Source organism: Rhinolophus ferrumequinum, chromosome 3 (assembly GCF_004115265.2).
Source record: "Rhinolophus ferrumequinum isolate MPI-CBG mRhiFer1 chromosome 3, mRhiFer1_v1.p, whole genome shotgun sequence".
Lineage (NCBI taxonomy): Eukaryota > Metazoa > Chordata > Mammalia > Chiroptera > Rhinolophidae > Rhinolophus > Rhinolophus ferrumequinum.
The window spans coordinates 22,179,862-22,206,232 of NC_046286.1; the positions used below are offsets into that span (position 1 = coordinate 22,179,862).

At 35.3% G+C, this 26,371-nt stretch overlaps 1 protein-coding gene across 5 annotated transcripts in view; it reads left to right on the top strand.

The window, feature by feature from the left end:
• Window positions 1–26,371, top strand: part of FAM83B (family with sequence similarity 83 member B) — a 77,724-nt gene that overhangs the window by 17,711 nt on the left and 33,642 nt on the right. For all 5 annotated transcript variants that reach the window (XM_033103533.1, XM_033103532.1, XM_033103530.1 and 2 more), the window contains exon 2: window positions 284–787. In XM_033103533.1, the coding sequence (XP_032959424.1) occupies window positions 344–787 (444 nt within the window). In that variant the 5' untranslated portion in view covers window positions 284–343. The remainder of the gene's footprint in view (window positions 1–283; window positions 788–26,371) is intronic.

Genomic DNA, 26,371 nt, shown 5'->3' on the forward strand with positions numbered 1-26,371 from the left:
TTTGTGGATATCAGAGAAGGAAGGTGTATTTCCTTAGGTGAGAAACTGAAAGTAGAGGCACCTTGGAAATGGAAAATCAACCAGCAGTCTGTAAAAGGAAATATATTTGTGGTAGATATTTGAATTATGATGCAATTGATATCACTTTGGATGTGAAATGTATATCATATTGAGCTATAGGTACTAGAATTGAGTAAATATAAAAATAATAGCTAACATGGATTATAAGTATTTGATTAGTAAATTCTAACTGATCTTGATTTCCTTCTTTTCAAACACCCAGATACCTCTTGTTGCTGCACAAATGGACATTTGAAAGTGCTGTTGTCAAACACTTGCAAGAATGGAGACCTCGTCAATGCTGTCCTCATTGAATGATGAGTGTAAATCAGACAATTACATTGAGCCTCACTACAAGGAATGGTATCGAATAGCCATTGATATTCTGATTGAACATGGGCTAGAAGCATACCAAGAATTTCTTGCCAACGAACGAGTATCAGACTTTCTAGCTGAGGAAGAAATTGCTTATATTTTGAAAAATGTCCAGAATATCGCACAAAGTGCAACACATGGTACTGACGATTCCTACGATGATACCTCATCTTCAGGGACTTACTGGCCCATTGAGTCTGATGTGGAAGCTCCAAATCTTGACTTAGGCTGGCCGTATGTGATGCCTGGAATCTTAGGGGGGACCCACATAGACCTCCTCTTTCATCCACCGAAAGCACACCTACTTACAATTAAGGAAACTATTCGGAAGATGATAAAAGATGCAAGAAAGGTAATACTATTTCTATTTCTAAATGAAAACATTGAAACACGTGGAAAAGCGCCAGAGGAGTATAACATATATGTCTAATAAAATCATCTCTCTGTGTATGAACCATGCTTATTGTTTTCAGGAAGTAGACATATGGATACATAGCACAGTTGTACTTCCCATGTCTTGCATATCTGAGAGAATGGTGTTAAGTCCCTGTTAAAGGTGGCGCTTTCCTTCTCTTCATACTGTACATACACCCAAGAGACTTATGCCCACGAAGGCTAAGGTGTGTGGACTGGGAATGAGATGATTTGATGCATTCATAAGTTCAAAGCACTTAAAGTTTCCTTAATTTCTAATATGTTGTTGGCAAATCTCGTGAAATTTTCTTTGTTCTCAATAGGAGTGAGCTTCAAATCTTGCTCTGGATATAGTTTATGCTATTAAATAAACCATAGATGTACTTATTATTTCCTGAGTTGTGTGGAAACAGTATAAAATCAGGCATGATAATGTAAAATTCTGAAGGAAGATCCTACTAGGTACTTAGCATTTTAAGGCGTTGGTGCTTTTTGTTAAATATTTATATTGGCTTATAAATCTCAGAAATTCTATTTTAGAGCTCATATTAAATTGCAGAAATTTTCTTTTAATCAACTAAATACAAATTATTGAGAGTTTTCTATGTACGCAGAACCATGATAGGCAATTTGGAAACTAACAAAATTTCTGAAACTGTTTCTTGAGCTCAATCTAGAGTTTGAAAATATATGGATAAAAAGTTATGATTTTTAATTGTAAAGTGTCTAGTTCTTAGTCACAGATACTGTACGATACAGAGATTTAGATCTAAAAGGGACCTTAGGATGCACATATACAAGGAGTTGCTTTCTTTCATGTCAACAAGACACAGAAATGCTAGAAAAAAGCATGCATTTATGAAGTACAGAAATACGAGACTCTTGAAATCCACAATGACATGGTAACCGATTGCAAGACAAGCAACTAAAAGCTTCGCAATCATGTTAGGGAAACGCAGTGTTCTGAAGCTAATGTCAAATGTAGGCTTTGCAAAAGTAAAGTGATTATCTTTTCCCAAACCTTTTGAGCTCAAATAACCTGACTTTTTTTAGCCACACTAACTCCTTGAGCAGAATTACATTAAAGAAAGCACTAATCTATTCCAATTGTTATAAATTTACTATAGAATCAGGCACACGACAGGTGTCCACACTTTTATTGAATGAATTGAACTGTCAGGTTAATTTTCTGACTTGAACCATGAGTATTTTTAATGCTGTATTATCCTGTGCTCTGTGAACATATTATACAATTGTATTTTTTAAAATGAGACCGAAAGGCAAGTATATACTTGTGTCCTTGTAAAGGTAAAACAACAACAAATTATCAAGTCCAACATTTGCTAATTTCTGTTTGGGGGCACAATTTGTTTTTGAACCATGATGTTGTTAAGTGAAAATTGAAAAATAAATTAGTGAAGATTAATGTTATTATTATGGTAAACTTAGTACTTATGAATTCATCAGCCTACATCATGGTTTGTTTCCTTTGGAAGACTGCATTTCTGTGATGCAAAATGAAATTCAGGAGATACCGTGACTTCTTGGGCTAGCACTCGCTGGAAATTGAACATTAGTCATAACTGTTCAATGTGTTTTCCTTTTTAAGGTGACAGCTATTTATGTGGAGAGAATGTAAAAGTAACATCTTCTGTCTGGGCATTGTCTGCTGGGAGCTCTCAATTGCATTAACAAGCTGAGGAACTTGAAGTTCATAGTGTAAAACACTATGTGTTGGGTTACGCTTCTCTTTCACAAAATCAAAGTGACATAAAATAAGAAAGATAATTTTTTACCTAGCCTATTAGTTATGAGGATCAACTTTCTGTTTTTGAACTATTTTCAGAGGACAAATTCTCTTTATTGGTAACTCTCAGTGAATTGTCATGGTACTAAAAGAGGAATACCTTTTTCTTATAAAATGTTTGAATAATGTGTTTTTTAATGGACAAAAGAAAGTGTCTTACCTCCAAATTTCTCAGGGAGATTCTTTTGCTAATCAACATTATGAAACTCTATGAAGATATGAGGCCAAACAAGTAGGGCTAGGAACCAACTAAGTAGAACCCAGAAAGCCATCTCAGAGAAAAATTTAAATTTAAAATTAAAAAAATTCCCAATTTCCTTTGGGAAAATCTAATTGCAGTTAACATCTTACTTGTGCCTAAAAGGCCCACATTTTTATTTACTGGCTCCTTTTCTAACCCCTTCCTATTTTCACCACGTGGTTGACATAATTACATTTGGGTCAACTTTATAAAGTCTGATAGCATCTAGCAAGACTTTTCTCAGGTAATTATTTGTCTCTCAGGAGGTGTTCCCAAGATGATATATGCATGTATTCCTAATTACTGTGAATACCTCTTAAGAAAGTATCCTCTCTAATTACTTAAAAGAAAAGTCATCTTTCATTAAAGTAATTTTTTTTTCTAGCCACTCAGTGATAGATATCCATAAATTATCACTTCTGATAGTCTTGAATATGTAAATGTTTAACCAGAATGCCATTTGCCTCTCTGTTTCCTAATTCTAGGCTAGCTGCTTCTATGAGATGTGAATCTTAACTGTTGTGAAATATGGAATCAAGAAGACACATAAGCAAAAGTCTAGTGAGAATTAGGGCAGAGTAATTTCTGAGGAGTTCTATACTGCATTTCCTGAGTTCAGGTCTTGGTTTCTCCCTGAGTCACTGTTCTTGGGTGTGTCTGTTATGGCCGAGGGAGTTATTAGTAATACAGAGAAACATTAACTATCAAGTGGCCCTGTGGCTGCAGCTGGGAAGGTGAACAGATGATGGGGGTGTTTCCTGAGATTTGACTAGTATTATTATAAAAGTAATAGTAGACTATAGGCTTGATCCCAAGGGCTCTACCAATAACCAGGTACGGATTCTACAAGTCATTGCCCCTCCCCAGATATCTTCATTTACTTAGTGAAAGATATGAAGCAAAGCCTTTTAGTGTTTTTTAAGTCTAATGTTCCTATCTAATGTTCCTATCTAAATCTAATACCACTTAGCAACTCAAGATCATTTTAATATGTTAGACTCCTTGCTGAATTAGCCATTATATGAATAAATTTTATTGTGTCATAATGTGTCACTTCCATCTGCATTACTTTGCAACCATATCCTATTCAGGTAAATGGTATTTATGTATTTATCACTGCCTTTATTAGATTTGACTCATCTCTCTCCAAATGTACTTAGTTTTTGTTAAGAATTTCCTTTTTGCTCCCTCCCTATTCCAACTCTCACTGTGAATGCTATCGTTCTTTGAATTTGAATCAAAATTAGTTTCTTCCAGTAAATACCTTTTGCTTAGTCAGATTTAATGACATGATTACCCTGTGATAATTATTGGAACATCTCTCCCCTCTTCTCTGAAAATAATACATATATATATATATATATATATGAGACAGAAAGAGAAAGAGAGAGAGAGAGATACCTTGTTAAAACTGTACTGACTATTGCTGTGTCTCTATGGGAATACTCTTTCTACACCAAACTCCTGGTGCTATACAGAGATAAGGCATTCCATATTCTGCTTGGTTCATTTACACACTGCCTTCCTCCACTACTACCAACAACCATTATCGTATATCGATACCATAATGATATCAAGTATATAATTTTTAAAACAGTTACTTAAGGGAGAGGAGAGAGGAAGGAAGGTACCATGTCGGGACTCCTTAACCTTATTGCAAGATAAGAGTCTGGGATTTCCTTGATTGACTTCATGACTTTTATGGGGACAAGCTATAGTCTCTCTTGCTCTTTTTCTTATTTTTTTTAAATTGCCCAAGTTCAAATGATGCTCTTTTTAAAAGGCTTCATGGACTCTTATGAAGGCTCCGAATCTTGGGTTGGATCCAGCTCAAACTGCTGTTTGTATTAGACATTACACTATAATCTCTGAGCTTCATTTTTTCCATCTGTAAAGTGGAGATGCAAATACTCCATAGGAGCCTTGTGAGAATGGAATGAAATAGCTGATACCTACCCTATGTATGGTGTTGAGATGACAACTCCTCCTTTTGCACCGTTTCCTCTTCCTCCTCTTATTCCTCCTCCTTTATTTTGTGGGAGAAAAAATACAGCAGTCTATATTTTTGCCTCACTATGATTTGGCATTTGTTCTTTAAAAGCAAGAGCAATGTCTAAGCTCAGTATCTAACAAGACAGTATCTTACTAGGAATGCCATCTGGGATTATTAGCTTTTCAACAAATGACTGTTCCTGAAAATACTTTAACACATTTTGAAGTATTGTAATGATTATATACACTACGTTAGTTGTAGAGCAACATAGCATTTTCCCAATGTTATTCCTTAGAAGGTTCAAATGGGAAAATATTGATTCAACATAAGTATATTTGAAAATAAGACCTACTGTGAAGCTAGCTTAGGGATAGGCATTTTACATTCAGAATGTGCAAAAAAAGGTATCCTCTTTTATGGAAAGCAGTTAAGTGTTGAAGAAAAAATTCTAAACCATACTTTCTTACCTAAAATTCTGAAGATCTAAATCACGACAGTGCTCTGATAAAAAGCTAAGGGAGGGAGAGCATATCCTATACAGCAAAAGAGAAAAATTTTCCATTTTCATCTAGTTTTAAAAACTATAATTTTATTAGACTTTTAAACAAAGACATTATACAAGGGTTTCATATTTATAAAAACCCAAAGTTTTGCAAATTTGAAAGTTCATATTATTATAGACTTACCATTTGATGTCAAAATTTGGTTTAAATATCTCTGAGTTTATGAAGTATTGTTACCTACTAAATATATCTGATATAATTCAAAAAGTGATAATTAACATTATTTAAGGCCTAAAGTAATTAGTCTTCTTGGCTTAAAAAACTCTGCTTTCTTGATAGTAGTGCTACTTTATCCTTTGTTGACGCAAAAAAGATCAAATATGAAAAAAATAAAAATACAATTTTTAAAGGAGATCTTCAATTTGGTTGCACACTAAAGTCATTCGTAATTTATGAGAGTCAGATGTTTTACCAGACAGTGTGTTATCTGATAAAATCTAAAGATACCCATGATTTTTATTTTTGACAGAATTTCATTTGAAGATTGGCAACTTGGGAAAGAGTTTAGCTTCAAAAAGAAAAAAAGTAGAATTACTCTGGCTTGATAATATTAACTTACACCTCTCTCTATTAATTGTTGGGGAAAAAATAAAATTTGAGTTATTTCAGAGTGCATATGATTTATCTGATTAAGGAAAATGTTTTTAAAACCATTTTCTCTGCTCAGTTTTTACCCTTTGGTACTCATTAATTATTTTTTCCTAAAATAAACTGTGAGAAACAATTCCTATAGGGAGTGCATTTTGCAGGTACAATCTTCCTATTAAACTTTGAGGTATTGTTATGGACTATAGGGGGAAAAAAAAGTTCTGTGTATTCTCAGATCTCTGAAGTAGAGTTCTTATTTTTTTATGATTATTTCAATTTACTCATTATCCTTCCTGTCACAGGATTAAAATAAAACCCAATCACTTATTTACTTATTGAAACATGTAATATTTTTTGGACAACGCATCTTTAGTATTTTGTTGCCATGGCAAAACTGATTGTTATTATAAAACTTTATGTGCATAAAATACTGCGTTTTCCAAATGTCTAAATAACACCTGAATTCCATATGTATAGAGTTTAGCAGTCTTACAAACTCAGATGCCTTTAGGGCTAAGCCAGAAAAATAACCCTGCAGAGGAGAAGGGGGCAAGAGGTATTCTAATAGGGAGTGAAAGGAACATGGAGGAAGAGAAGATAACTTGACTATATAGGAATTTTTGTTTAAAATGTTACAAATAAAATATAGCTTACAGCTGAATGTGATAAGCTTAGGACTCAGGTACGCATTGAGGCATCTTATCAAAGTTAACTTTCATAAGAATAAGGGGACATAGCTTTCCTTTACTTATCTGTCTTCCTAATGAGATGTAAAATGTAATGGAGGATAGCTATAGGAGCGTTTCTGAGGTGCTGAGGGCTGCAACGCCAGACTGACATTCTGTATTTAAAGGAGTCTGCGTGCTCTTCTATGGTTGCCACAAATTCATCATGTGGTATATATGCTTTTACATCGATTATTCATGTGTTTTAACTAGTACCCTTCAAATTATTTTGAAAAATTCGGTAGGACTTTATCATCAGGACTAGAACTGGCTTCTGCCTTTGAGTAATGGACTTATATTATAGAATCTAGTTACACGTAATATTTATCGAGCACTTAGGGGTCGTACCCTGTGTGAGGCACTTGACGTGCATTACCTTAAATTGACCTTCACTGCCACCCTATGAAATATGTCCTTTTATCATTCATATTTTACAGATGAATGATCTGCTTTCTTGTGATAGGTATGACTCTAGTCCATGGTAATAATCCACAATGATCATAATTGGAAAGTAATAATAACTACATATTCCTAAATGGAGTATTAGTGGACCTAGTTGAGAGGGTCTAGGATTGAGACCAGTAGGTGATGTGGAAGTATTGGTTTCTCACTGAGCCAGGTACAAGACCATTATGGGGTTGCTATTAGAAGTCAGAAGTAACATACCTGGAACTAACAGAAAGTTATACGAGGTCTGAAAATTAAGTTTGCAAACTCATCCTAGAAAAAGTGCTACATACCTCATTGCTGAATAGGACTATAGTCACTTTTGAAGTACTCCCCTTGGGAAGCTATGGCCTGATACCAGCACCTAGTCCTCCCTTCAAAGAAATTTTGGAACTTTTTTTCTGGAATGGCCATCAGAGCTGTCACCATATTACCCTTGAGGTCCTGAGTGTCATAAAAATATCTTCCATTCAGTATTTCCTTTATCTTCCAGTAAAGAGAGAGAAGTCGTTGGGGGGCCAGATCAAGTGAGTAGGGAGGGTGTTCCACGACAGTTATTTGTACACACGCTATAAATTCCCTCACAGACAGTGCCCTGTGAGCTGGTGCATTGTTGTGATGCAAAAGCCATGAATTGTTGGTGAAAAGTTCAAGTCTGAACTTTTTCATGCAGCCTTTTCAGCACTTCCAAATAATAAACTTGGTTAACTGTTTTGTCCAGTTAGTGCAAATTCCTAATGAATAATCCCTCTGATATCAAAAAAGGTGAGCGATATCATTGCAACAAGTTCACGAACTTAATTTTCAGTCCTCCTAAAAGTAGATGAGGAGTAGTGCCTTGAATGCACTGACAAGAAATGCGTTCTCGGAGTTGAAATATACGGAAAAGTGAAAGAAAGACAGTCAGACAATGAAGTTGTCTTTTGGCCTCTGCTGGGTTCATCTTTGAGGGGCTTCAGTCAGTCTTTGACTAGTCTTACAGGTGGAAAGCATGACAGGCAAAAATCTTTCATTAAGCAAATATTTATTTAATGCCTACTGTGTGTCAGGTACTATTCTAAATTCTGGGGATATACAAGAGAATAAAATACCAAAGAAACCCTACCTTTGAATGGAGTTTACATACAAATGGGGAGAGAGATAATAAGCATAACGAGGATTGCTATGGAGAAAAACAAATCATAAATATGGTTGGATAAGGAGGATTGAGGGTTGTGGTGGGGGTTAGTTTGCAACTTTAAATAGGGTTCTCATGTAGGCCTCATTAAGAAAGTGACATTGGAGTCAAGATTGAAGGAAAAAGGGAATGAGCCATGCATCTTTTTTTGTGGGCAGAGCAGACTAGAGATATGGTAAGCTTTAGGGCAGGAGCATGGCTTCTTGTTTGTTAGAGAAACAATAAGGATGATAGCTGCTGAACCCAAGAAAGCAAAGGGGAGGTGAGTCAGTGAGTTCAGATAGGTAACATGGATGCCAGACCATAGAGATCTTCATGGGCCATTATAAGGACTTTGGCTTATGCTCTGTGTAAAATGGGGAGTCATTGAAGAATTTTGAGCCAAAGAGAGACATGACCAATTTCAAATATGCTGTATTTTAGGCGGGTACATCTAGTTGTAGTATTGGAAATTGACTATAGGATCTAAAGAATAAGTCTATCAGAGGCTATTAAAATGATTCAAATGTGAGATGATAGTGTCTTACATGGTTAGGATGGTAGCTGTGATGTTTAGATTTTGGATACATTTTGAAGGCAGTAAAATGTGAGATGAAATAAGCTGAAGAATATAAGATTGCTCCAAAAATTTTGGCCTGAGCAATTGGAATGATGGCATTATCATTTGAATTTGGCATTAGAGTCATCAGAGGGTTGGAATTAGGAAGCAGACACAAAGGCCAAATTGCAGAGGCTTTAAGTTATCATTTTCACCACAGCCATGAAGTGGTTGACCAATAATCTCAGCCACCAAGACCTTCAGACATGTCTAAGTAGAAATTAGGGTTCACATTAGAATCTAAACACGGAATGACTGGACTTTGAGATCAGTCCTGATTCTGAGGGTGTAGGTGAGGGATGACATTAGAAGTAACTTGGATAAGATTCGAATACAGAGAGGTGGGTAATTACAGAGTGTGTGATAAGAAGTCGACTGACTGGATGCTGACCCAGGACCTGATAAAACAGATTATATAACCTTCTGAGAAGTAGGATCTCCCAAAGGCAATTATTAAGCAACTCCCATATGCTGGGTCAGATGAATGAAAAACAGAATAAGAAACTGGAAAGATATCACTTTTTTTGTAGGTCATTTTGCGTGAATAAATTTTGAGGAGTAGGAAATGTAGGGTGGGGAGGTTGGCATTTTCAAACAGGGAATGTAGGGGGAGTAGAGTTGCATGGAAGAAAGGAAGGTAGGAGTTGTTGAGAGAGGTAGGTTGAGATCAAATTGTGAAGGTCCTTCAATCCAGCTTTGTGGATATGGACAGTGGGAAGTCCTGAAATGTTTTTGAGTAAGTCATTGATGCCATCAAACCTGACCTTGGACATATTAACATTTTGTTGGTTAGTTAAAATGTAGAGGAAGATATAAAACAGGTTGTAACATGTTGGGATAACACTTACCAACAAGCAAACAATAGCATGAAGCTGACCAAAATTCAATATAAAGTACAATGTCATCTTGAAGAGAATATACCATCAATTTCCTGCAAGAATGGAAAAAAAAAAATACGTACTTAATTCTGTATCTTAAGGAAGGTGACTTTTGGGGTAGTAAAGCTATATTTTAAATGTTTTTATTTGATTTTGTCAATAAAATTTATTTCTGTACAAAAAGTTTCAACTATATGCACATAGTTTAATTCTACATATAGTTATTGAAACCCTATTAGATCATCCAAGTGGAAGAGGAAACACTTCAAGTGGTTTATAGTCTAATATTTGGGAGATGTGCTAAAAGAGTCATGGGAGATATCGGGACACAATGGTGTAGGCCTATGAACATTTATGTGAGTGACCTACATATTACGAAGGGTCTGGATTTTTTCCCCACCATTTTATCCTTTAGGCATCAGAGTATTATGGAGATAATTCCTGAAGTTTCAAAGTAGAAACATTTCAATATAGATAAAATACCTTCAAAATATTTATTGGCAAAAACAATAGTGTTTGTTTACTAGTTAAACTTACTCGGTGAACAAATGTATTATAATAAGGGTTTATTTTTCTTATCAGAGCACATATATTCCTCATATAAAATATGGAAAAAATACAGGAAAGGTTTAAGAAAATAAAATTAGGAATTTTCTACTTTGTAATATAAATAGATGGATAGAGAACTGCATATACATATTTGTGTGTGGGCATTTTAACACCTTATATCGATCTCTGAAATAGAATGTTCATATGTAACGTACTGAGATCATACTTGAGGCTAGGTATAAAATTTTTTTTCCTGCTTTTTTTACTTAGGATTTTTCCCATAATAAAATATTTGATTTCTGGTACTGATAATGGCATTAGAAAAGAGACAACAGTGGGAGCTGCCTGCCCTGGGTGCAGGTAATAAGGAAGCTCATTGTCTCTAGGGCATTTAAAAATAATGCTAAGATTGGCTAAACGGCAGTCTGCTTTTTATTACACCATGTGCTGGTAAATAATTATCAGTGATACTATGTTCCTCCTCAGGAGGGCAGACCCTGCTGCCTGCAAGACAGATCCCTACCCCTCCTCCTACCCCTTGGTACACCAGTGCTGATATAATGAGAGTTTCATGGTAATCTTCCTATAGAAATGAGGAGAGCCTCATAACTGTTTTTGTGTAACCATTAGCCACTCAATAATTAACTGACTCTTGAAGCTTTCAAAGCAGAAAATCAGTTAAGTGTACATTTTCTTTCACAACCCAAATCTTCCCTTTGGGCTGGATTAATTTCTTGTTAATAATCGCATTTTGATTTTCCCCCCAAGAATTCAAACAAATATTTTAAACAAGTAAATAAATGTGAAAGGCAAAAACATTGCCACTTGGCTAAATATCAATCCAATATTGATACTGGAAAATCCATAATCATGAAAAAAAATCAGTATGTGAGTCCTAGAAGTCATATTAAAGTTTACAGAAATTCTGGAGCAGTTAGCAAATATCAACCAATTAGTCAATCAATCAATCTGGGGTTTGTGACTATGTAGTGGTTTTACAAATGGGCAGTTGGAAATTGAGAAAGTTCAAAAGTCCAAAATCACTCAACTGATTAGTAACTATCAAGTCAAATAGTATTCAGCCATCTTGATTTCCATTCAAAGACTCTTTTACATCATGCTACTTCTCTACTGCGAAGGAGAACTAAATTTGTTAATGACGTTAATAATATCTAACATTTATTGAGTGGCATGTGCCAGGCAATATTCAGAGCTCTTTAGTTATATTAACATTTATGTTCACAACTTCTCTGTTGCCTCCTTTCAGTGGTGAAGACCAAAGAGATTAAATAATTTATGCTAGGGTTTAGAAATAGGAAATGGCAACATTGGTATTTTGGACCCATACAGTGGGCCCAAACAGAGCACTTAACGATCAGTATTACCTTTGAAAGGCCACTCCATGCTGGTAGCATGCAAACAAACTGAATTCTCACAGCACTTTTGTGTGGGTACTGTTACATTCGATTTCTGATTATCCATCAGATAGAGTTCAACTCAACTCAATATATGCGTGACATATATGTGTTTCTTCTTGTTGAAAGAGGCTCTGCATGCATTCTTAGGTTTGTGTTTTGTCTCTTTCCATCTCCCTTCTGTCACCTTATATTTTATTCTCTGGGCCTCCTGTGGCAGCTTAGCACTTCCTAAATTTGTACATGATCATTCCCCTTTTTGGAGCATCCTTTCTCATATTCTTCTCCTCCCATTCATCTTTTAAAATCTATGTTAAATTTTACTCATTTCATTGAGCTCTGATCAATTCCCTTTCCAGACTTTGATGAGTCGCCCCCTAGGCCACTATCACCTTATGCCATGGTTCTTTGATTTTAGATAATCTATAGTCTTCATTTTGTCGTAGAGCCTAGGATTGATTCTTGCTATGGATTTTCATTTCTTTTTAACATATTGTAAAGTCAGCTGGCTTTTATTGTTGCTAATTTTTCTATATCTTCTTTTCTATGTCTGCCTTTAAGACTTTCATTTTATCTCTCATTTTCAGTAGCTTTAATATGATGTGACTAGCTGAATACTTAGTTTTCAATTTTTTTTTCTTTTTGCTCCTTGACATACTAGAGCTTCTTGAAATGTGTCTTAATGTCTATCTGCTGTTTTAGAAATATGTGAGCTAGCATCTCTTCAAATATTGCTTCTGCCTTATCCTATTTCATTTTATCTCCTAGGAATTCTAATTACAGGTATGATACACATCTTTGTTTCTTCATTAAACACAATCCATATGTATTCCATATTCATTTGTGTACTTTGCAAAATTTTCTCTCTTCTTAATTTTGGATGTTTTTTATATAGCTATCTTTAAGTCATTAATCCTTTCTTCATTTGGGTATTATTTACTATTAAACTTATTTGTTGTGTTCTTAATTTTGCTATTGGTATTTTTCAGAGGCAATTTTTAGTTTTGGTATTTATTGGTATAATTCTTGAATACCTCAGTAACAGTTATTTTAAAATCTGTTTCTGATAACATTGATACCTGGATCATCTGTAGGTCTGTTTCCATTGTCTGTTTTTGTTTGTTTGTTTTTCTTGTGGTTATTTGGTCATTTAGTTCTGTCTTCTCACATGTTTGGTATTTTTTGATTGAATGATGGATATTTAGTATGAGATGTTGCAAAGGTTATCTCCTTTAGAGAGGATTTACTTTTGTTTCTTTCCTTGGGTTTGACAGTTAAAGTAAGGGTAGATCACCTTATTTCAGACGGGAATTGAGATTATTATGAGGCTGAGATATACTCTTTCAGATTAGTGGTCTATAAATTTTTACTTATTCCTAAAGTAACTCTTCTGGGATTTCATTTGAACACTGGAGGTGTTTACAGGAGCCTCTCTTTCTTGGAAGAATCTGAACTCCAATTTTTAACCTTCCCAGTATGATTGTCCAAAGCTTTCTTAAGCTTTTTATCCCCATCTCAACTTCCTTCTGTTTGATTTCTCTTTCTTTTATTCAGTGACAATTTAGGGTTTGTCAACTGCCTTAAAGTCAGTAACTGTGTAGAATCTTGAGTTTACTTTATTGTGATTCCATTTTCTCTATGAGTTGGAGACTTCAAATCCTTTTGCCTCTGTGGCACTGGACTCCAGTTTCTGTTTTTTTCATCCCTCTGAGATTGCTGAAAAGTACTTTACCACAGTTGACTGTTTGGCCTCAGTTCCTTGTTCTGTGAATTGGCAAATGTGAGAAGAAAAAAAAAGTGAAAAATTGGCAGGAAAACTTTAGCTTACCTCATTATTTCTGTTTTATCTATGATCTTGGCCCCACCAATCCTACCTGCCTTTATTTTTTGTTTTCCAGCCCTTATCATTGTTTCCAGTAGGAGAATTGGTCTAATACGAGCTATCATAGTCTTGTATTAGAAGAGTCTCTTTCATTTTATTTCGAATGAATTAGTAGGATTAAATATCAGAAAATCATGTAAATGTAAGAAAAAATTATGCATATCTTGGGTATATATTAAAGGAGTTTAAAATAAAAAGAAATAAGCTGTCACTATCAGTTTTGCATTAATGTGTACATCCACACTGTCTCATTTTTTAAGGGTGAGACCAAAGATATTGAGAACCGAAACAATTATTTAAAAATAACACTTTAGGAAATGTGACCTAAGGAATGACATATATGAAATTCTCCCCTCAATCCCAGAAGTCAAAAAAGTTCATTTTTTTTCCCTGTTAACTGTGTACCAGTATAGTCAACTCATGTATCCATATCAGTAAGAAAAAAAGAGTGATATGGTGTTTCCCCGAAAATAAGACCTAGCCGGACAATCAGCTCTAATGCGTCTTTTGGAGAAAAAACTTAATATAAGACCCAGTATTATAGTATGTGATATGATGTTATGTTATGTTATATTATATAAGACCCAATCTTATAGTAAAATAAGACCGGGTATTGTATTAATTTTTGCTCTAAAAGATTCATTAGAGCTGATTGTCTGGCTAGGTCTTATTTTCAGGGAAAGATGATAAGAACAGTTTTTTAAATTACACTGTTTATCATGTGGCTGAACATTTAAAACCTGATGCAATATCCTTATTCTCCTTAAACACTAAGGGTTGCTTCTCTGGATAAATCCCTGATGCTTTTTAACTGTGGACTTTCCAGATGATGTCCTGTAAACTTCAGCTTTTCTACCTCAAAAGCTTAATTTCAGCTACCCTATCTTTTGATGTTTTCTTCAGAGGAAAAAAAAAAAAAAATCTCTAATCTTAACTCCCCACCCCCTCAACTCTGTCACCTTGATTTTTATACCATTAATTGGTATTTATGTTTATTTCCCTCCGCTTTCTAAGATGACACTCCTCTAGAGTGAGTGGCTTGCCTCCATCCTTTTATCATCTCTTTCTAGCTTTCTTTATCTCTTACTTTTTAACCATTATACTTCTGTAAGTAATTTCTGTCAAGTGTCTCTACTTTCTTATTTCTCTTTCCTCTGAAAACTGCAGTCTGGATTTGTCTTAAACTGGTGCCTCATGGCACCAGTCGTCCACATGGTCAAGACATGCCAGCGACCTGCTAGTAATAACCCAGTTCCTTTCACTTCTCTGTAAGTAGTGTCCACCTTTAATTCTCTTACCGTTGGTTTCTATGATAGTTCTCTTTCTTCATTCTTTTCCTGTACTTCTGACTGCTGTTTCTTAAAGTCCTTTGGTAACTCTCTTTCCTTCTCCTGAAAGTGAATATTTAAAAGATTTCTATCCTTGGGTCTCTTCTCTTTCTGCATGTTATTCCTTAGTGCTGCTTTCCACTTCCACACCTTTAGCTCCTCCTGCTGTTTACAACTCTGTTTGTCTTCTGAATGTCAGCGTTTAATTCTAGCTGACAGTCCAACATCTGGACTTGTATGACCCACTGGGCTTTCAAATGCAGTCTGTCCAAAATAGTAACTACAAGTTAATGCAGCTTACGGAACTTTTCTCCTGTCTTCTGTCTCTGTAAAGGCGTCATCGCTTCCTTAGACACCACCTAAGCCACAATATCTCGGAATCACCTATGATTCATCCCTCTCTCATCTTATACCTCCAGTTTTGTCATCAGGCAGTGAAGTTTGGACTTCTGCCACATCTACCTCTTGCTAATTCTCTCTGCACTGCTGCCGCCCATGTTCTACTCTCTACTTTTCAGGTTAATTACAACAGACCCTTGAACTCATCTTGCTGCATAATAATTCTGCTTTCTCTGGTACTCCGGCACTTGCTGGAGTGATCAGTAACCATGGCATTCTTTTCTGATTGCAAACCTTTATATCTGTGCATTCTACAAGGGCCACAGAAGCACTGACCTCATCCAGCATCTGTCTTTCTGCTGCTATTTTCTACCTTGAAATCTTTGCTTTTGCCCTGGCCTTTTCCAGAAATACTCTTCTCCACCTGTACTTACTGATATTGCACCAAATTTTAATGTTACATGTGCTACTTTTAAAATATGTCTACAACTCTTCAATAGTCCTCCCTCCAAAAGGGGGAGCTGAGTTTCCTTCCCGTTGAGTGTGGTCTGGACATAGTGACTCCCTTTTCATGAATAGAACATGGCAGAAGTGATGTTGTGCCCAGGTTGTAACAGACACCTTGCTTCCCCCTTTCTCTCTTTTGTTTACTTGTTCTGGGGGGAAGCCAGCTGATGTTTCATGCGGTCATTCAGCAGTTTATATAGAAGCTCATGGAACGAGGAACTAAGATCTCCTACCAGCAGATAAGTGAGAGAACCATCTTGGAAACAGATATTCTTCGGAGCCAACTTTAGGTGACTGCAGCCTTGACTCTGAGCCTATCCACCCAGCTAAGCCACTGTCGAATCCGTCACCCACGTAAACTATGAGATAGTATATATATATATACATACACACACACACACACATATATATGTGTGTGTGTGTGTGTGTGTGTGTATGTATATATATATATATATATATATATATATATATATATATTTTTTTTTTTTTTTTTTTTTGAGCCACTAAGTTTGGGCATAATTTGCTCTGCAGCAATAAATAATACAGGAAGCCTGATCTTTACTAGTGAGATGAGATTACTCCTGAGAATTCTCTTGATCTATGCCACTGACATGTTCTTTGACACAGTTTATTTGTATTGTATTTATTAATTCATTTTATAATGTGGTGTATTAGGGGAAAGTTTTGCATGTCTGAACTGTTTAATAAACTATGTAAATACAACAGAGCTTAAAATCCTAACCAAATTTCTAATATCAGTTCAGAAGCTTAACACTTTATATCTTGGGAGATTTCTTGATATGAATGTTTACCATCACCTGATGGGTCTAAAAAGACATTCTCAGCATCTTAAGTTTTACATTTCCAATTATGATATGTGTCCAACAGACATGAAGCCATTTAAATATTATAATCCTACTAAATCAAGTTCAGAGCCAATTTCTAAATTAAATCTAAGGCCGAGTACCTGAACAAAGTGATATAGCTGGAAAGTTACTCTGTTTATAAAAACCTTCTAAAGTTGAGCACTAAGGGTTCTCCTTTGATACTTGTTCAGAGAAATATAACAGTAATCTCCAAAGAATATAGTGCAAATGTGTATATGTGTGAGGCCTCACTATGGGCATCTTACTTCTTTCTCCATTTTTGGAAGTGATCTGACATTCTTTTTACTTTAAGTGTTACAAGCATTAAAATATAATTGGTTTCTTGTCACCTTATTTTAACCTGAATCACTATGTTTTGTGGTGGTCAGAGAACAGTACTCTTTAATTAATTCCGTGAAGAAGGAAACTGTTCTTTTCCATTCGAATGTTTATATTTGTCTATAGATGGTTAATGTAAGGATGAAGGAAAAGAGCTCTTTCCAGGCTCATATTTAACAGCATGTCTTTTGCACTTCAGTCACATAAATGCCGTAGTATATGTAGCCATTGGTCTTCAGTGACTGCAGTGTTCGTTGATTTGGTGTCTTTCCCAAGTATTCCATATATAAATTCAGGACGCAGTGTATCTACCAAGCAGTGTATCTACCAAGCAGTGTATCTACCAAGAATTTACAAACTCCAAGTCCTAGAAGCATTTTTTTTTCTAATAAAATAGTGGTCAGATGCTACATACAGTCTATTTGGATTCTGATAAATATCTTGATATTTTTAGGATGACAGTCTCATAGGTAAATTGGGGAAATATAATCTACTTTCTTTAACTTTGTGTGTGGTGTCTACCAATAATAAAAAAAAAAGCATATGCCAAAAACATACAAATACAATCTAGTTTATACAGGTGTTTTATATTTGAGAGAACATACTTGAAGCAATTTTAATTAAAAATATGTGTCATCTTAAGAGATCCTAAGAGACAGAACTCTACAGGGGTTTGTCCGCAACCATCTGGTATTTGAAATAACATTTTTGTTTTGGACTGGAATAGAATACACAGCCTATTCCGTAAGTTTTCAGTAGATGATGTATTGGAAAGGGTAACAGGCCCTTGGAATTTAGGAGTCTAATGAAGATTGGCTTTGTTTGGCCAGAAAAGTATCAGAAATATGCAGGGACAAATCTGACATAATACCTTTCAGAAAGAAACTTCAGGATATACAGACGTATGTGGCAGCTTCGGGCAGTCATTATGAGATGAGCAATGGATCCAGACTGCCTGACTTTGAATCTCACTCAGCTCGATTGCTTAACTTTCACTGTGTGCTAAGTATGATGCTACGAGGCTAAAAGATCATTTTATTTGATCCTTGAAAATACTCAGGGGTATATTTTATTTTACCGTTTTTCAGATAAAAGAACTGAAATTTCAAGAAGTAATTGCACGAAGGTTAACAAGTCATATGTAGTAGATCCAAGACTAAAACCTAAGTCTATGATTTTTTGCCAGAATGTTTACAAATACTTTATTATTGTGAACTCTGAAACTCAGAAAGGATGTGGGAAAACAACAACAATAATAAGATCCCAAACCTGGATTGGTGAGAATGAGCATTACAAGGCGATATTGAAGTAATGATCTCCGTTGAGCTGGAGATCACATTTTGATTAGACTGGAACAGATATGTTCTTGGGAAGATAAAGGGATAGATTTAATACCATGTCAAGGTCCCCTCAGTCTATCATTTTAGTCTTGCATAAAATTATACTTCGTTGTACTTTCTTGAGACTTCTACATTTCTTTTTAAAATACATGTGTATCTTTTTTCATCCTTCGGTAGATGTGCCAGTTTGAGGTTCTGGCTTTTACTTTCACAAGCAGTGTGTATTCAAACACAGTTGCTGCATCAGAGAGTTTTAACACACACTCACTTATCAAGGCACCTATATTCTGGAAATAAACGTGAAGTTCATGTTCATAGTTCTTACTTCGTATGTGTTGTTTTTGTTGTTCTGAAACAAATAACCAATAACGTGGCACACATTAAAATCATTTGTTAAAATACTTTATCGATTGCTTAAACTAAAAGTATATACCTAGCATTCCAGATCTGGTTGCTTGTTTATAGTATCTATCTAGATTGATGCAGAGAACCAAGAAGTAAATAAATCAGCCCTAGAATATCCAAAATAGACATGACGAAAAACTACAGCTTTTTGGTGAAACAGGCCTTTGGGTTCAATCCCAGAGCCAATTTAGCCTTATTTTACACACAATTCAAATAAGCTCCCCAATTTTTCCCAAAGCAGATCAGATTACAAGTATTATGTCACTATAAGGAGACACACTGACAAGAAAAGTGTTAGCTTGACATCCTGAAAACACCTGAAAAACAGTAAGAAGCATACAGAAGTGTATCATAAGCATAGTAGTTAAGGCCCTAGAAAATAGTGATTGCTACTACCAACAACTTTTAAAATTTTTATTGTCTTAGAGTACATTTAATTAACACCAGATTTAAATTATATTCAATACGCTGTGCTTGAGAAGTCAGGGAAGATTATTCTGCATTTAAGAATGTTTTCCATTTAAAATTGATAGAATAAAAACAAAAATATTTTGGTGCTTGAAGTCACATTTCTTCAAATAGCAGGAAATCTTGAGTGGTTTGGGTTTACGTACACTAGCCAAAATCCTTAGAAGGACGTTCTTTAATAAAAATCGATTGTATTTGTTAAAAATTAAGCATAATTGACTATTACAGTCAAGTCTAGATTCTTAGAGGTCACATGGAAATAATAGGAATGTAAAATAGTATGCAAATGATTTGACACCATCCTAACTGTTAGTATTTAGCTAGAAGTTGTCTCTGTATTTCCCTTACTTGAGTCTTCTTGTTGTTGTTGTTGCTTTTGTGATTCTTTTCCTGTTCGACACTACTACACTCCTTCCCATGTCCTCTGTCTGAGACCTTTGAGGTTATGTACTACCTTCAACAGACTTGGGAGAGCTTTACCAGCTAATACTGCTGTACGTGGCATGGCAGGAACCCGCCCTGTGACCAAATGGAAAACAACAACTGCATCTGGATAGTAGGGAAACCACAGATGGGAAGCAGCTATGGGTACCATGATGAAACTGAAATAATATTTATAATCTTCGAGCTGATAATGACAGCCTTGATTGCCTCGTTATGTTGTCTGAGTAGTTTAAATGTTGTAAATGGGAAAGCCTTTAAATGAGTTTAAATTGTCTGACATTTACTTACACATTGTTTTTTCGACAAATAGCATATGGGGAGTAGGGCTAAGAAAATGTTCTCAGAACTTCTGATAGAAATCCTAATAACAATGTCCATCTGAGAAATTCTGCAGATGTCTGGGAAAAGACAAAAGAACACAGACACCCAACTGTTCCATTAGCTGTCACATTCAGATCAAAGGGTTCAAGCTTTGGTATGGTGGAATTATATTCTGGGACTTCTTAGTCACTGTTTTTGTTGTGTGTTTTTTTGTTTTGTTTTTTTGTGGACTGGTAGGATAATGTGACAGCAAAAAAGACATGTAAGTAACACTAAGATATCTAACAGAAGAAGAATTAAGTATAATAGCTCACACGCCAGTTCACAGCCAGCAGTGTTTTCGGCAAGCAGGTATGGATTAGACATTTATAAAATAGAAATAGTTCCTGTTCTATTCTCCTAATGAGCCACCTTAAGGTTTAAGGAATTTCAGTGTTATAACTATAGCATAATCAAATAAAGTAATTATTTTGGCCAAAGAGAAGACCCGAATAAGGAAAATATCTAAATTATTATAACATTTTTACCTATCATTATTAGTGTCAGCAAGAGGGAAGTTGCCCTTCTACCTGTCTTGAGTTCTAGCGGCTGAGCTACTAATAAAATTGACACAAGGCAGAATAAGAGGAGAAAAGCCCAAGTTTTATTATATGTGCACAGGAGGGTTAAAAGAATAATTTTCTGTGAGAGAAGTGGAGCAGGCCATTTATTTATTTGTCCTTACATAAGGAAACAATAAATTTTTGAAGATTTAAAAGACAAGCGTGAGATTTAGGGTACTTAGTAAAGAATTTAAGTAGATGTAGGTTTAGGGAAGTAAATTAGTAAGAATAACAAGGGTTTGTTTACAGAGGCTTTTGGGCTCTAGATTTTTTATCTTTGGCCATAAGACTATCTCTTCCTTGTCTGACTGCTCCTTCAACCTTAAAGAGCAGGAAGGGTACTTTTCACATGACATTTCCTGCATTTAGAGAGATGCAGGAGAGTTGGGAGTTCCTCAGGCTCCTGCTGCTTCTCAAGTGATTTTAATTTGAAATACTCAATATGGCATTGTGGGATATTTGGGGCCCCAACGTCAGGTATTCCAAAAATCATGATATCACCTATGTACCTTGGTTGTATGTAACTAGCACATTTTTTCTTGCCTTCCTTTACTCAGGTTGGTCTTTCTTAGAGTGGCTAATGTTATTTTTTTCCTCCTGCTTTGGATGTTTAAAATGTTTTGTTTAAGTAGGATTTCCAGGGGTTCCACATACCTAGGGTATAGCTCTATATATCCCTTGGGAATTAATGCCTGTGATACACAAGAAGCTTGTGGCATACTAGAACCTGCCTATTGCTGCTATCTGATGTGTTCTTAGCTCACAAAAGAATTCCCTATGTGCCCCAAAGCAGTGCAGGATTGACAAGATTCCTGGGGAAACTAGCTCTGTTGGGTATGAAGCAGGCTCGGTGCTCTCTTTGCAGAGACTCAGACTCCACAATGGCTGGTGTTTGTAGGTCATTTGCTACTTGGTGAGAATTGGGACAAAGGGCAGAAAAAACAAAGGGCTATCTAGCCTATCACAATCACTTGTCTTCTGGACATTTCCACTGGAGTGTTTCATATATTCCAAGCTTAGTACTACTTCCCAACCTGAACTCCTTATCTGTACCCTCCCTTCCAAATCGGGTATTGCATTTATATTTTTTGATTGGCATAGTGGTATCACCATTTTATCATGTGTTCAAAGCTGTAACCTTGAAATCAATTTTTTTTTAACTCCTTCCTCTCCCACATACTTTCCCCTACCCCCATGCAAATTTTTATCAAGTTGTTTTGATTCTATCACCAACACATTCCAAGTTGACTCTATCTGCTCTGTCCCCAGTGCCATCTACTCTGCTTCGGTCTGGCATAGGTCTCTTGCCTAGACTCTTTTGGGAACCTCTTAACTTATCTCTCTGTTCTCCTGCAGGGTTCCTTCCTATTGATTTCTTTGTAACCTTCAAGTTTTAATTAACAGGTATTCTTTGCTAAGCATTTCCCCAAACTTTCCAAGTTAGTTCAGTATTGCCTTCCATGTTCCTAGCACAACATTTGTAACAATCGTGCTGTGATTCAAGTCTTTATTTATGCCCCTGTTTCTCTAACTAGACTTTGAAGTTCTTGACAGAGGAATGTTATCTTATACACATTCAAATTCCTAGCACATCGTAAACGCCTAGCATATTTTTAAAATAAAAATGAGAAATACAAAGGGTGACTTCTGATGAGTCATGAAACCCAAATTAGTTGTATAAATTGATAAAGTAGAAATTAGGAAGGTTTTACTATTATATTTTAAGCAGAAATTACATGCAACATTTGTGTGAGTGAGAAAATAGGTGTAAGATTTTCCCAACCATTTCTCTTTTAAGCATTTTAAAAATCACAAGCAAGGAGAATTTTGCCTGGTATTTCAGGATACTGTAGGAAATGCAGCAACTCTATGCCTGTTCAAAATACTCATTTTATCTTTTGTCATACTTAACAAGCTCCATGCTCTCTTTACTTGGTTCTGTCAGTGTTCTGTTCCAAAGCTAGTGGAAATTGCCAGTTTGAATGCTGTTCAAATATTCCTACATTTTGGTGACTAAAAAATAAGTTGAGCTCCTGGGGCCAAATGACCTAGAGTATAATTCTTAAGCATAATGAAATTAAGTGATTCAGGTGAAAACAAACAAAAACCTGATATATGAAACAGGTTAAAATAGTTTATCTCATTACATATATATATATATATATATATATATATATTACACATATATATACACACACACACACACACATATACACACACATACATATGCATATATATGTATATAAGTCTATGTATACATATATGTACATATATACATATATATAATATATAGTTTACAGATGATTACAAAATGCAGTATCACATTTAACATAGACTAAGATTTTGTAAAAATGCACAACATGTATGCAAAATATAATTATGTGCATAAAGTTATTAATGTAATATAGCATACTTAAAGGTGGGGCTTTCAGCTTTTAGTATCTTCATATAAATACTAGGCACAACTTGGAAGCAAGAACAAAGAACTTATCTATCTTTAGATCATTGCCTTTCGATGGGTAATGTGATGGAAAGACAGCGTGGCCCCCGCAGTCTCATCCCCCACCAGGCAGCATGTCTGAATCTCGGGGAACTTAGCAAACTGCTCCTTCTCCCTGGTACCAGCAAGACCCACCATGTATAAAGAAAGGTTTTACTTGACTGGAGTGTGATATTCTCATAGAATATTGAGGCAGAAAAATGAGAGTACTATTGAAGAAAGAAGTTGGCAGTTGATATGATTTCTGTTTCATATTTCAGAAATACCAAAAATATAATGCCTTTTATATTTTTACATACTCAAAATGAAGCATTTGTAAACTAATAATTTTGGTGCCACAGATTCTGTCTTTTCTGTTAATCAAGTAAATGTTTATGATTGAGGGGAGAAAAAGGGACAGGTCAATGACGATATCGATGTGTGTGTGTGTGTGTGTGTGTGTGTGTGTGTGTGTGTGTGTGTGTGAGACAAGTATACACAGCAAACAAAATGCTTGATTGATGAAGGCTGAATTGACTCTGTGCCTGCAGCTCACTGCTGGCATGCCTCAGATAAGTTCCTTTAACAAGAAAGTGAAAGATGCAGGAAAATTGGGGAAGAAATGAGACATGCCATGACTGATGAGCATGATGGACACCCCATTCAACTTAGTAAGAATGGCTGGGAAATGTGGGTCCAGGACCACATGTAACCACATGTATCCACACATGTAACTGTTAAGTAATATCAGGCACTGATATACTCAACATTCAAAACAACTCTAATAGTGTATTCAGACGTGAAAGGGCAATCATAGGTCAAAATTTAAATTTTTTCAATAGAGCATGACGTCTTAGACATTAGCCAACTTTGCTGAGTTGCTGGCAACAAAAGCTGTTATTGACACATATGTGTAAAGAACTGTGAATCTGTTTATATACCTAGCCAAACCAGGATTGTTGAATAGTCTAAAAACAAGAAGCCTGAAGGTTAACTATGACAAATGTTCCGGAATACAATTTATATGGATCCTGCTTTTTAGGCTATCACCTTGAGTTTTGTTGCCCTCCTCTTGATGCATTTAGCGTGTCTTCCTAGTCTGGAAAGACCACTGGGATGGAGGGATTGGGTAAACACCTAGGTCAATACACCTAGAATCTCAGTAAGTAAAATTGTATCAGGTTTACAATGTTGCTCACAATAAAAAAAAAAAATGTGTATTGTTACCTTGAAACAAATGTGATCAAAGCCTGTTATAGTAAGGCAAAGATATGATAATCTTATTCCCTGAAACCATTAGGTTAAAGAATTTCCTGTCATATGAAATAATATATAACATCACACATTCACTGAAAGAAGCTTTTTAAAATGCTGTGGTAACCCAGCATTGCCACGCTATAGAAAATTAATAAAATAATTTATGTAGGTCCTCATAGAAATAGCATTGCTTCCTTGATTCATTCCTTTAATATCATAAAACAAAAGGAACAGTCGTTGCTGGCTGAAGTTAATGCTGTTGAGATACTGAGTTCTATCTTGGAATGTCTTTGAAGAGAAGTCAGTACTTTACATTCAGATCATTTGTATTAACCAGGTTTGTAAATAAGTGATTTCAGGTAATTAAGCACTTTGACAGGTTGATGTTTTTAATGACTGGTGTGTCATTTGTGTGGAAAGTAACTAATTCCACAGACTTTATTTCCTTCCCTGAGTCCCTGCCCTGCCTCCTTTTCAAGTTTTCAGATGTCAGCTGGTCTTCCCATCCATGGGTCTTTCTTATTTGGAGAGGATAAAAGTCACTTATTTTCATCCATGCTATGTGACTTTGCCACCCTTTGCCTGAATCACTTTCAGCACGTGGAATTTCTTCTTCTCTTGGGGATACGTTAGTAGGAATTAGCCAGACCTCTCATGATTTCAATCTCCAACTCTATTGTGATCATAGCATTTCTGAGAATTCTACTCAGTTTGTCTTGGTTATTGGGGAGGCTACACATGCCCTTCTTAATCATTATAGTTAGCTTGTGTTTGACAATTTCCAATACTTTTGTGTTTGTACTAAGATAAAAGGACTACAGAATTCCAGGCAAATCTCCCTTATTTTGCATGAGTCAGATTGTTCTTTTTATTTATTTCTACTACTCTACTGGTGATGTCTAAAATCTTATATACATGTAAGCTACAGCTCACTCAGAAAGAAGTCTCATTAAGACATAATTTTTCAAGGAATGGTGGCTACTGTATTTGTTCTCTGTATAAACAGAAATCTTGAAAGGCTCTTAAACTTCAACCTTTAGGATAAAACAAAATAATTTTTTCAGAATGACTGAACTACCAATATCTAAGATGAAATTTATGTAGTTTAATTTTATAAATATGTAAACAAATAAATTTTGATAATAAAACTAGAACTAGTCATACTTATAATAATACTAATACAACACAAGAGTTAGATAGAAGACAATAAAAAGAACCTGAACTCATTTTGGTGTTTATAGTTGTAGATTTTTATCTATGTGTATATTCTCTATATTTCAATAAATGGCTTTATATCCTACACTACTGCTTTGAACCTGACTTATTTTCACCACTTTTTCCCCATTACATCATTACATGGATGCACCATAACTATAATGCCCCATTATTTATTGAACACTTAGGTTGCTTACACATGTAAGTAATTACAGAGAGTGCAGTGTTGAATATGCAAGTACATACATCTCTGCGTTTGAATAATTTTTCCCCTTAGGATACGTACAGGGAATTGGTCTGGTGTGACAAAAAGGGTATGGTTTGGTCACCTATTAACTGTAAAGAACATTACTGGATTGGCATCTAGGAAAATTGTCTCAGTTTACACTACTGCTGAGATTTCATATTAGTACCTATTTTCGCTCACCACTTGCCAACATTGAGTGTTTTCGGTCACTTCAATTTTTTGACACAACGATAGGGAAAATAGGGTAGTTTAATTTGCAATCCTGTCTGGTATTGTACATCTTCTCATATCTTTATTGTCCACATGTTTTGGCTCTGATAATTTTTCTACTGGGTTATTAGTCTTTATTTTCGGATTTCCTAATTCCACTAAACATTGTTATTTCTTAACTGTTCTAAAATAATCTTTATCAAAAAGTATCTTGAATATGTTTTTACTCATTCTTCTTTCCTTTATTTTTTTTTCCATACCTTTCCACTCATATATGCCAGGAGCACTCTAT